The sequence below is a fragment of the Macrotis lagotis genome, chromosome 1 (genome assembly GCF_037893015.1).
Source record: "Macrotis lagotis isolate mMagLag1 chromosome 1, bilby.v1.9.chrom.fasta, whole genome shotgun sequence".
NCBI lineage: Eukaryota > Metazoa > Chordata > Mammalia > Peramelemorphia > Peramelidae > Macrotis > Macrotis lagotis.
Genome location: NC_133658.1, coordinates 726,319,308 through 726,332,528, shown reverse-complemented (window position 1 = coordinate 726,332,528; position 13,221 = coordinate 726,319,308). Strand labels below are relative to the sequence as shown.

General features: G+C 39.3%; 1 protein-coding gene across 4 annotated transcripts in view; it reads left to right on the top strand.

The window, feature by feature from the left end:
- Positions 1–4,407: 4,407 nt before the first annotated feature.
- The window catches only part of BRCA2 (BRCA2 DNA repair associated), a 78,449-nt gene continuing 69,635 nt past the window's right edge, over positions 4,408–13,221 (top strand). For 2 of the 4 annotated variants that reach the window (XM_074216083.1, XM_074216082.1), the window contains exons 1-5: positions 4,536–4,702; positions 6,203–6,445; positions 10,154–10,268; positions 12,702–12,751; positions 12,857–12,897. In XM_074216083.1, the coding sequence (XP_074072184.1) occupies positions 4,636–4,702; positions 6,203–6,445; positions 10,154–10,268; positions 12,702–12,751; positions 12,857–12,897 (516 nt within the window). In that variant the 5' untranslated portion in view covers positions 4,536–4,635. Of the gene's footprint in view, positions 4,457–4,534; positions 4,703–6,202; positions 6,446–10,153; positions 10,269–12,701; positions 12,752–12,856; positions 12,898–13,221 lie in introns of those variants that run through there. The other 2 variants (XM_074216080.1, XM_074216081.1) reach the window with 2 other exon arrangements.

Here is a 13,221-nt window from a genome sequence, read left to right as displayed (position 1 = left end):
AAATATGAAGTAACTAAATAGCATCACTTCTGGGGGCAGCTAGGTGGTGAAATGGATAGAACACCAGCTCTGGAATCAGGAGGACCTGAGTTCAAATTCAGCCTCAGACACTTAATTACCTAGTTGCATGACCTTGGGCAAATCATTTAACCCCATTGCCTCACAAAAAAAACAATAAATAAATAAATAACACTGCTTCAGTACTTCAAAGATCCATTATCTCATTGATTTGGACACTACCTTGAGCCAGCAAGTCAACAAATATTTATTAACCACTATAAATATAAAGAAAGGTCAAGGGGCAGCTGGGTTGCACAGTGGATAGAGCACTGGCCCTGGAGTCAGGAGTACCTGAGTTCCAATCCGACCTCAGATACTTAATAATTACTTAGCTGTGTGGCCTTGGGCAAGCCACTTAACCCCATTGCCTTGCAAAAAAAAAAAAAAAAAACCTATAAAAAGAAAGAAAAAGAAAGAAAGAAAGAAAGGCCAAAAAAATTACAACAAAAAGCCACAATTCTTGTTCTCAAAAACTTCAAAGTCTCATGAACGATATAACATATGAAGAATTATGTAAAAGAGATAGGATAAATTGAGGATAATCTTAGAACTAAGATTAACCTCTAGAAAAGGCTTCTTGCACAAGAAGATAGAACTCTAGTTGAGACTTAGAGGAAGCCAGGGAAGCCAAGTGACAGAGATAAGGAAGGGGTGTAACAGGCATTCCAATCTGTAGATGTCTATCATTTTAAATAGCAACCCCTAAAAGACCTGATCAATGGTCTTTGACTGTTGTGCCAGAAAATATTCATCATCCTCTGACCAATCTGGTGATGAGCTTTTCCAAATTCAGCTAGGTTTGTCTTCAAGAGACAGCCACACAATTTGCTGCCACCCCACTACTTGACTTTCATATTTGTTAGGATCTGCCAGAACAGGACTCCATTGACTTCAGTTTCAAGGGGTTCTTTAAGAACTCCATGCCAGTGCCAGGAAAAAGTAGGACTCTAATTACAAGACAATGAATGATCAAGTGCTTATTGTAGGTAAGGGTAAGGATGTATAATATATTTCCATCCCCTCATTCTAGTCAATATAACATTTGTTAAATACCTACTCTGTGCCCGGACTGGAGAAGACAAAGAGGTTGTATGATCTCTAACAATATGGAACCCACAGACTATTGAGGAAAATATTACTTGTCATTTCCTATATCCTGCATTATTAGCACCTTCCCTCCTATATCCTCTCTGATTTATACTGTTGTTATCTTGTTTATATGTAGTTTACTTGTTATCTCCCATATTCAACTATGACTTCCTTGAGAGCAGAATCTTTTTTTTGGTGTCAGCACATAGTAGGTACTTGATAATTACTTGCTGACTTGACTTACACCTTCCTGACTCTTGCTGCTTGCAGAATTGGACTTTGAATCCAGGCTCTGTAATATTAATATTAAAACTTAATTTTCTTTTCAGTAAGTGATAAACTATTGAATGTTTATCAACAAGCTAGGGGCTAGGGAAGGAGATAGCTAGCTCTGAAGAACAACCTAAGGGGTCAAGGCTTCATTCTGACAATAGGGGACTTCTGAAATTGTTTAGGATGACTGGTGATAGTCAAGTATAGAGTGAAGTGCTGATATATCCTTCTAATCTGTTTTCCCTGCTTCTAGTTCTTGCCTTTTCAATACATTGACGAGTTGGAATAGAAAGTCATTTAATCTCTGTCTACCTCAGTTTGCTCTACTATAAAATGGAAATAATAATAGTATCTACCTCACAGGGTTGCTGTGAGTTTCAAATGTGATTGTCTATAGAGGGTCTAGCCTTTACTTTGTTTTCTTTTCCTTCCTCTATCTATCCAATGTTCTGATGCCAGATTAATCTGGATCGAAGAAGCAGTGAAAACAGGTTAGGAGGCTATCTCAACAGACCAACCAAGATATATAATGAGGGCTTTAAATCCTGGTGTGAAGTAAGACAACAGAGGAAGAGCCATAGTCTAGGGAGAAGACTAATTCTAGAGGTAGAGAACCTGAGCTCTAAGTGCATCTCAGAATATTTCTATTTGGTGGAATCTTGGGGAGAGCATTTAACCCTCTTTAGCCTCTTTCATTCCATATGGATTATCATATGTGATCTAATTTGATTAAAACAGCAATAGGGATGCAAGAAAGGGAATAGCAATAGCATTGATGAGGTCACTGAACCTCAGTGAAGAACTTTACCCTCCAGTAAGGAGTCAGTAAATCCCTGATCCTAAACACTAGATAAGCCCCAATCAAGACAATAAATCCCTGCCTTAGCCCAAAAGGATTAAGTCTTTGAGTTACTACCCCCATCTATAAGTCTCTAATTACCTTATCTTTCTGCAGCATTGCTCCTTTAAAAGCTCACCTTCCCCTCAGTTGAGTTGTTGTCACCCTTTGGGGGACTAGCCTTCTTTTGGGGAGTGTGATTCCCCCAAATAAATGCCTTCACTTTGAAGACTCAGGAATTCTTTGATTCTTTCAGGACATCTTGAAACCCAACTCAAAATACCCTGATAGTATTATAGACTTGAAATTTACTTCCCACCAACTATCTTGTCTTGCCCCAGTTATCCTTTCAAACTACACCTCCCTCTATCCCTCTTCATTCTAGAATGTGATTTTTAAACTCTAACATTGTACCTGGAAGATGTGTCACTTTTTTGGCCCTCTAAACCCCATTCTCCATCCCTGTAATCTTCTGGACTCATGTTTCCTTCCATGCCTAGTACTCCCCTCTGTGTTTTCTACTTCTGTTTCAAAGATAAACTCCTTGAAGTCAGAGATTGTCTTTGCTTTTGTTTTTAAGCAGTATTTGGGTCATTTGGCTTATTAGAGGGATCTTCATTCATTTATCAAAAGGTCAGAATTCATACTACTCTCTGAAACTATCCCCAATTTATCCTTTTATATCTTGTTTCTACATACTACATGTTTACACATTATCAACTTCTTTAGACTGAGTTCCTGGAGAGCAGGGACTGTCTTTTGAATTTCTTGGTACCCCTAGAACCTACTGGGCATTATTTTCAGTTGACCAATTAGATATGGTCCATGTGAAAAAATAACTTTTGACTTTTAGCTTACAAAACTGGTAGAATGAAAGTGTTGTGAAATAAATAGGAGAAAACAAAAAGACCTGTTTGTTTGTTTGTTTTGAGGGGGTGGGGACTGGGGTGAGGCTGACCTTGAGGACAAGGTCTAGGCTCAAAGACCAAGTCTTCTTCACTAAAGTTTTATGAAGGTTAAAATTTTCCATAGGAAACAATAGTGGGATCATTCAAATTCAATAAGCGTTTTTCAAGCATAGACTAAATGCAGGAAGACTCAAATAAAAAATAAGTTCCCTAAAATCAAGACAGGTTTAAGCTAGTCGGAGGGACTTGAGTCCTTCAGTTTCCTCCTCCATACTCATCTGTGTGCCCATAGTACCCCCTCCCAGTATCTAAGGATAGCTAGCACTTAGAGGGCACTCTAAAGTGTGCAAAGCACAAATATTCACTCACTTAATTCTTTATTTTTTATTTTTTTAAGGCAATGGGGTTAAGTGGCTTGCCCAAGGCCACACAGCTAGGTCATTATTAAGTGTCTGAGGCCGGATTTGAACCCAGGTCCTCCTGACTCCAGGACCGGTGCTCTTATCCAATGCCGCCCCAACTCATTTAATTCTTAAGTACATTTTATCCCCCCTTTACGGATGAGGAAACAGGCAGGAAAGGGATAGGTGCCTTGCCCGAGATCACACAGCTAGAAGCGTGATTTGAACGCAGATCTTTCTCTCTCCTGGTACAATGCCACCTGTGATCGCTTGTCTTTCATGCCCAAAGAGGTCGAAGACAACAGGGAGGTGATGCCAAGGCATGCCAGGGAACTGGATTTAAATGAGGGAAGGCCGCGCAAAGGCGCCAGCCTCACTTCCTCCTCAAAATGAGGTTTTAAAAATCAAAGCTGAGGCACCAGACGAGCCAGCCCCCAAGCCTGAAGCCCAGCCCTCTCCCGGAGCCCGGCGGGAGCTGGCGGCTGGGCCCGCCTCCTTGGCCACGGCCCCCGCCTGGTCCTGCCCTCCGTTCTACGTGCGCGGCGTGGTCCGGAGCGAGGCTCTCACGCGCATGCGCCTCCGGAGAGGCGGGCGGTGTAAGCGACCAATGCAGCCTTGTCCCCGCCCAATCTCTGCGACTTGACTTCCTAATTGGAGGAGGGGGAGATGGGCGGAGCCAACGTCGCACCGAATCGCGTTTCCGGAAGCCACGCTCGTGCGTCCCGTGGTCACGTGCCGAACTTTTGGCGCGAGAACCTGAAAATCGGCCGAGATTGAGTGGACCGGCTCGGGAGCCCGCGTGCCCCCGCCCCGCCCCCAGCTGCCTCCGCCGCCTCGCCCGGCCGGGTCCGCGCCGGGAGGCCTCCGCTCGCCTCCTTGCACAGCCGGTCAGTGCTGGCTGAGGGCGGGCCGGGTGGTGACCGGGGCCGCGGCCTCCCGCCGGCTGCCCGCGCCCGGGCGGAGCTGGGAGAGCCCGGGGCTCCGTTTACCCCTCTGTAAAGCGGGCGGGTGCGGCCGGCGTTTCTCCAGTCATGTGTTTCCCTTCCCCCCGCAGACTCCTCTAGAAATGCCCGCCGGACACCGCGGAAAAACAACCTTTTCCGAAGTTTTTAAGTCGTGGTGCAGCGAATCAGGTAGGGCGGCCCATGCCTTCCCACGAGCCTCCAGTCGGGAGCGTTCCCCAGCCGCTGGGCCTCCCCTCCCGCCCCAGGCTTCCTTAATACTGATTTTCATTAAATCAGTCAAACCTAGGGCCCTGCCCCACGGCTTCCGGTTACTGGTTTTGCATCCCCTAATCCCGCGGAAAAGCGCAGAAACAGGACTGAGCGCTGGAAAACTGTTCGGGTCCCGACTAGGAGTTTGTAAATTTACAGACCATTTGCGCGTCTTTAGGAGATCATTAGGAATCATTTCCGTGTCTTTAGTGGTCAGGGTTTTTTTTTTTGCCCCTCTTTATTTGCTGTTTACGGGAATTAATAAATACTATAATTTCCCGAGAAGTAAAGTTAATACGTAATCATTAATTACTTTGCAGAGTAACTGGCAACTGGATTATGCAAGTAAATATCAGCCTTAAAAGAGAATAATTCTTGATTGAAAATTGAATGTGGAGGCGGCTACGTGGCACAGTGGATAGAGCACTGGCCCTGGAGTCAGGAGTCCCTGGGTTCAAATCCGGCCTCAGACACTTAATAATAACCTAGCTATGTGGACTTGGGCAAGCCACTTAACCCCCACTGCCTTGCAAGAACCTTAAAAAAAAATTGGATGTGCCTACTTATTTGCACAACTATGAATGCCCATTATACAGTGTATGTTAATTTAAAATGATGTAAAAATATGTAGTAAAAGTAATCTGCCTGAAACCTTTCACTTAAACATTAAAGAAAAGACCCTTTGGTTATATTAGAGAAGTAATACCGATACTGCCGTATTTCATAATAACTTCTACAATTTTCTAATGAGTTTTTTCCTTATAGCGAGCATTTAGTAAACAGATTTTTGTTGTTCAATCATGTCCGACTTAAGCATCAAGGTGAAAATAATGTTGCGCAAAGTTACAAATTTTGAATCTTAAGTTTCAGAAATAAATAATACCAGCTTTTATATATAATGAACCAATCTATCGATAAACATTTATTGCGTACCTTCTATGTGTCAAGCATTGGGGATACCTATAGGAAGCAGAACACAGTCATGGTCCTCTGGGAGCTTGCCATCTAATGAGGGAGACAACATAGAAACAGCAAAATATGTATCAGATAAATAGAAAATAAAGCACTGGAATTAAGAGGGGCAATAACTTGGTAGTATAGAAATGAGAATAGTGAAGGAAGAAGGGGAATTTTGGAGGGGAAAAGTTGAGTTTAAATTTATTAGTGATATTTTCCCGATTCTACCATAGATCAATAGACATGCTTTTTTAGCCCTTTATTAAATCCTATGAAATTTCTCCCTTGTCTCTAAATATGGTTGACTTAATGCTAAGCAAATTAGAAAAATTCTGATCTACTGCTGACCATTTTTTCTTGTATCAAAGCCTTAAAATCTCAAATAATAAATTCTAGATCCCTGGACATTTAGATGACATTGATTAAAGCTTAAGGTGTAAGGTATTTTGTGTTTTCTCACAGATTTAGGGCCAATAAGTCTTAACTGGTTTGAAGAACTTAGTTCTGAAGCTCCACCTTATAATTATGAAACTTCAGAAGACCATGGAAGTAAAACCGAAGAGTTGAATTATTTTAAAACACCACAGAGGAAACCTTTTGTTTATAATCAGCTGGCATCAACTCCATTAATTTTCAAAGAACAGAATGTAAATTTTTCGTTGTATTCTCCTTTAAGAGGACCAGATCATTGCAAATTAGATATAGGTGAGTAACTTTAGTTTGAATACAGATTCTTTAAAATTATTTGCAAGGGTGGATTTTTTTTTCTATAATTAAAGTTGGGATTTGTTTTGATATTATATAAATATGTTTATATATATATATATATATATATATATATATATATATATATATATATATATACTATGCTGCATCTGTTTGTTTCCATATAAACCACATTGTTGAATCAAAAGGCATGGATGATACTAAGCTGGGTGAGATGCTGACAACAGAGGATAACAGGGCAGATCCCAAATGATCCTAATGGCCTAGAATATTGGATTAAATCTGTATTGAAATTTAAATGTAGAGAAATTTAAGTATTACAATTGAATTCAAAATATCACCTTAACAAATACAAGAGACATGAAACAAATTTGTATGGAAAAGGTCTAGGGATTTTAGTGGACTAAAAACTCATCCTGAGACTACAGTGTAATATGACATCCAAAAATGGGAACCTGACCTTGGAATCCATCAGGATAGGAATGGTTTTGGACAATAATTATGCTGATTTCTTATGTTTAGACCACATCTAGAGTATTGCTACAGCATTGAGCTATCTCTACCACATCTTTTGCACAGGTCTGTGAATTCCTTACTCAATTAACTTCTGTATAGAAGCTCTTCTGTTTAACTTTCAGTCCTTCACAACCTGACCATACCATAACTTCACTAATACAGTGGAGAGTTCTTCCTTTTAGAACACTTTTTGCCTCCAATAACTTCTCCCCACTGATATTAGATGCTGTCTACTCCAGACTTGAGGGCCAGCACTCTACCCACTCTACTATCTAGCTGCCAGGAGGACCTGAGTTCAAATCGGATCTCAAATACTTAATAGCTTGGTGACCTTGGGCAAGTCTTTTAACCCTGATTTCCTTGTGTCTTGGGCCATCTCCAATTGTCCTGATTCATGTCTGACCACTGAACCCAGATGACTCTAGAGGAGAAAGTGAGGCTGGTGACAGCATGGGACTTCCTTACTCAGATGCAATCTCATGTGCATGTCATGGCATCACCTCCCTGATGTCCTAGTCTTCTTTGAGAATGAAGGACAAACATCATCATCATTGCTTACATAGATACCACCTTAGTTCTGACCCTCATTGTCTGTAGGCTAGACTATTGTAACAGTGACTGTCTTATCTTTTTTTTTAATTTTTTTTTAGGGGTGGCTAGGTGGCGCAGTGGATAGAGCACCGGCCCTGGAGTCAGGAGTACCTGAGTTCAAATCTGCCCTCAGACACTTAATAATTACCTAGCTGTGTGGCCTTGGGCAAGCTACTTAACCCCATTGCAAATAAATAAATCAAATTAAATCAAATTAAATTAAAAAAATAAATTTTCTTTAGAAATATTTCATTTATTTTGAGTTTTACAATTTTTCCCCCATTCTTGCTTCCCTCTCCCCACCCCCCACAGAAGGCATTCTGTTAGGCTTTACATTGTTTCCATGGTATACATTGATCTCAGTTGAATGTGATGAGAGAGAAATCATATCCTTAAGAAAAATAAAGTATAAGAGAAAGCAAAATTACATAAGATTACAGGTGTGTGTTTTTTTTTTTCTAATTTGAAGTAATAGTCTTTGGTCTTTGTTCAAACTCCACAATTCTTTCTCTGGATACAGATGGTATTCTCCATTGCAGAGAGCTCCAAATTGTCCCTGATGTTGCACTGATGGAATGAGCGAGTCCTTCAAGGTTGATCATCACCCCCATGTTGCTGTTAGGGTATACAGTGTTTTTCTGGTTCTGCTCATCTCACTCAGCATCAGTTCATGCAAATCCTTCCTGAATTCCCATCCCTCCTGGTTTCTAATAGAACAATAGTGTTCCATGACATACATATACCACAGTTTAAGTCATTCCCCAGTTAAAGGACATTCACTTGATTTTCAATTCTTTGCTACCACAAACAGGGCTGCTATGAATATTTTTGTACAAGTGATGTTTTTACCCTTTTTCATCATCTCTTCAGGGTATAGACCCAGTAGTGGTATTGCTGGATCAAAGGGTATGCACATTTTTGTTGCCCTTTGGGCATAATTCCAAATTGTTCTCCAGAAAGGTTAGATGAGTTCACAGCTCCACCAACAATCTTGGCTCTGCCTCTGGAAACTGCTACTATTTTTATTAAATTCCTATCTTTTTTTTTTTAGGTTTTTGCAAGGCAAACGGGGTTAAGTGGCTTGCCCAAGGCCACACAGCTAGGTAATTATTAAGTGTCTGAGATTGGATTTGAACCCAGGTACTCCTGACTCCAGGGCCGGTGCTTTATCCACTATGCCACCTAGCCACCCAATTCCTATCTTTTTTTAAACGAGTAATTCATGAATTTTTGACTGCTGCATAGCATGATGATTTTTAGGAATGCATGGGTTGCATTAAAGCAGAACTGACTATGTTAATCTCCCTGTCTTCCATCTCACCTGTCTCCAGTTCCTCTTCTATATAGCTGACAAAGTGATTTTTTCCAAATTTCAGTTCTGATGCTGTCATACCCCCTTCCCCACTTTCTGCTCCAGTGGCTCCATGTAACCTCCAGTATCAACACTTCTGTTTTGACTCCTAATGCTCCCTGCTAACTGGCCCCTTCCCTGCTTCCAGTCTTCTACATAGACCTTGCTTTCATTAGTTCTCTGATCTAGTCTTACTAGGCCATTTGCTGTTATTCCCTGTATCCGGAGCACTCACTCCACCTTTGTCTCTTGGAATCCCCAATCTCCTTGAAATGCAACTCAAGCACCACCTGCTCCCAAGAATTTTCCTTATTTCTTCCCCTAGCATTTCCTCTTCAAAGCTTACTTGGTAAATTTTTCTACCTATGCATGTGCATGTTATTACCCTTCAGGAGGATGTAAGCTCCTTGAGGAGAGAAACTGTTTTGATTATCCCAGTCAGTGCCTAGCATATAATTACTTGGTCTCTAAAACTTATACTCATTGTCTTTCCCTCTAAAGCTTCTTAACCTTAACTTTCGTATTTTTGTACTTTTTTTGGTTTGTTTTTTTGTTTTTGGGTTTTTTTGCAAGGCAGTGGAGTTAAGTGATTTGTCCAAGGTCACACAGCTAGGTAATTATCAAGCGTCTGAGGTCAAATTTGAACTCAGGTCCTCTTGACTCAAGAGCCGGTGCTCTGTCCACTGTGCCACATAGCTGCCCCTGTATTTTTGTACTTCTAATGTTCAAGTTGTTATTTTTGACTCTCCTCTCTCCTTCCCTCCTCCTTCATGTCCTTTAGTAGTTAAGTCCTTCGATGTTTCTTTCTTTAATATGTTTTATCAGTCCCCACCTTTTTACTGCTGCTATCAACCTAGGGCAAACCCTCATTGTATGTATTGCACAATTGTTTGGAATATTGTATAAGTGTTTAACTGTTCTCTTTGACATCTTGTCTCTTTTTCATTCCATCCTTCAGTATCCCCTGATTAAGTTACTTCATAAACCTTCTGAGGCAATTCATTGCAAGTAATATCTGCCAGATTTTACTAAGATTGCCAAGAATTCCAAAGTAATCTTCAGAAATTTATTCTTTATTCTATTTAGTCTTTATTCTGTTTCTCTGCTGTTTGCCAGGTTCAAGTAAAATCATTCCAGATCATTGAAAATCTCCTAATTTTAAAGACTCCTAGAGAGAGAAAAAATAACATTCCTTAACATTGTTTATTGTATACCTTGCTATATTACAGGTAAGGATAATGCAGTTGATAAAGAACTTAAGAAAAATCATTACATAATGAAGACCAAATTAGGTCAAGCAAATGATATTACCAGTCCACCGCTCAGTGCTTGTCTCAGTGAAAGGTATGAATATAATTATATATATATATATAACACTCTCCTGCATTTGGTTTGCTTTGTTGTTGTTTTTTTTACATGATTGTTTCAGTAACATTTTAGCCAGCATACACAGTGCTAAAATTATGTAATTGAAGAATACTACTCTTTGAACCCAAAGATCACAACTTCTGGGGCAAGATATCACTATTTGATAACAAAACATTTGGAAAATTTGGAAAGCTGTCTGGCAGAAACTAAATATAGATGATTGACACTAAATTTTAGATCAAGATTTCAAGCTCTGATTTAGACATATGGGTTGATAAACAAATTAGAGGAACCAAGAAGAGATTACCTTCAGTTTTGGGGGTAGGGAAGATTTCATGACCAAACAAGAGATAGAGGGGCGGCTAGGTGGCGCAGTGGATAAAGCACCGGCCCTGGAGTCAGGAGTACCTGGGTTCAAATCCGGTCTCAGACACTTAATAATTACCTAGCTGTGTGGCCTTGGGTAAGCCACTTAACCCCATTTGCCTGGCAAAAAAAAAAACCAAAACCCAAACAAGAGATAGAGAGGTTCACAGGAAGTAGAATGGATAATTTTGCTTACATAAAATTAAAAAAGATTCTAAACAAAACCATTGCAGTTAAAGTTAGACAAGAAATAAATTTTTAAAAATCTTTTTTAGCATATTTCCTTGATAAAGGTCTTATTTCTAAAAGATCAGGGACCTGATTCAAATTTGAACCAGTCATCAAGAGAGATGAACAGTCCAGTTCTAGCTATCAAGAGTCAAATAAAAATCACTGATAATTAGAGAATTAAAAATTTTAAAAACTACACACACCAGACTGGCTAAATTGTCAAAAAAGGAAACTATTAAATGTTGGAAGGACTACGGGAAAACAGGTACATGCACTATTGATGGACTTGTGAACAGGTCTTACTCTTCTGGAAAGAAGTTTGGAACTATGCCTGAAAAACTTATTAAACTATGCATTCTCTTTGACCTAGTGATAATACTGCTTAGTCTTGTACTGTGAGAGCCACTTGTTAAATTTTCACTGTAAGCATTTACATTTTGGAAAAGAACAAATGCCAAAATCAGTCTTGATTTATTTTTTTGTTTGTTTAGGCTTAAGAAAGTGATGGAGAAAAGGTTTCTAATGCAGATTAAACTTTAAAATGTGCTGTATGTTTTTGGAGATTCAGCTGTTAAAACATTTACCAGTAACCCCCTACTGTGCCCCAAAGAGAGCAAAAAAAGGGAAAAGGGACCCTTATATACAAAAATAATCATAACACCTCTATTTTGGTGTTGCCTCAGTCATTTGGGGAATGGTTAAACAAGTTTCCATATGTACATGCATGGTATTCTTGCTATAAGAAATGATGAAGGGGGCAGTTTTAGAGAAACCTGAAAAAAATTTGTATAAAACTGCAACAGAGTGAAATGAACAGAAACAAGAGTATATTATATTATCATCATGATAAAAATCTGTGATAAAGAGAAATTGAGGCATAAAGTTCTGAGCATGATCAGTTTATTAGAACAGTTAGAGATTGCCAGTAAGTAGGATCCAAGTCTCCTCAGTAGCCAGGGAGAGAACAATAAGCAGAGGATCACTTTTTATAGCATTTACCCAGTTATTTTTTAATCTCACTTTTGATTGGTTGGTGCCCTCTTGTAATGTTCTTCACCAGGTAGTCTAATGTCCCCTAAGTAGCATATTTTGGAAAGTCTCATGGTAGGCAACTGATGGGAAGATGGTCAGGAGAACTGAACAGGAGGCTTGTGTTTTACATGCTAGTACTTAGAGATGGGTTTAGAACCATTGTGATTAGAAAGCACTAAGCAAAAGGGTACTAAGAATGATGCACCTGAAATTGTTTTCTTCCGTTGCCAGTGTTGTCAGGCAACTTTCAGGATGTGGATGGCAAGCTACAAGGGTGAAAGAAGGCAACTGAAGTTGGAGGCTTGAGGAACTCAGACTCAATGAGAGGACCCAACCATTATATAGTGAAGTGTTTAAACCCAGTGAAATAGAATGGAAATCTTATTAAGACTTAATTCACCATATATTAGTGATCAATCAATATTACTAATCAGTCCCACATTACCAGAACAGTAACTTTGAAGGATTTAGGGACTTCAAATACAACATCCAACCACAATTTCAGAGGGTTCATGATGAAAGATGCTGCCACCTCTACACCCGGAGGTAATGGCTCAAAGTAGATTATTAGAAAGACTTATTTTGGACATGGCCAGTTTGACTATTTGTAGGGTGCAGTTTTTATTTCTATTTTTTAGAACAGTAATTTGACAACTGTCATATCTAAGCTTAAATCTTTCAAAATTTAAATTATTAAATGCTCTTATAATTTTGTCATAATATTATATAATGTTTTTCTTATTGTCTGTTGAAATAATCTGAGTGGTTTTATGTTTTTAGTCCAATGGTTTTACAAGGCACATACAGAACTCCACAGAGGGAAAAAACTGGTATGAAAAAGTCTTATTTTTTATATGTGTTCTTTTTAAACCACATTTTAATTTTTATATTTGTTAAAATATCTGCTGGCTTAACTTGTTTTCTATTTTTTTTAGTAGCATGTGGAAACTTATTTTATACCCCAAAGTTAATGAAAGTAAGTGTTATTTTAATTGTTAATAATATGAACTCTTGACAGTATTTTAAGCTATATTTTTGCTGTGAGATTCTTTGGGCATTTCATTGCAATTCAGTAAATTAGCTGCTATTTATTAATAAGGCAAATATATGTCTCATTTTAAAATTGTGAAATCTGAAACATACCAAGATTGAGAGGCATATAGAACCAATCAAGATTCTGTGTGTGAGTTCATGTGCATACTTTGTGTGTGTGTGTGTGTGTGTGTAAGACCATGACATCAAAGAGGTGATACCTTGACAAGTAGGTGAATTGGATTTGAGTGAGAGGGATGCTGTGCTA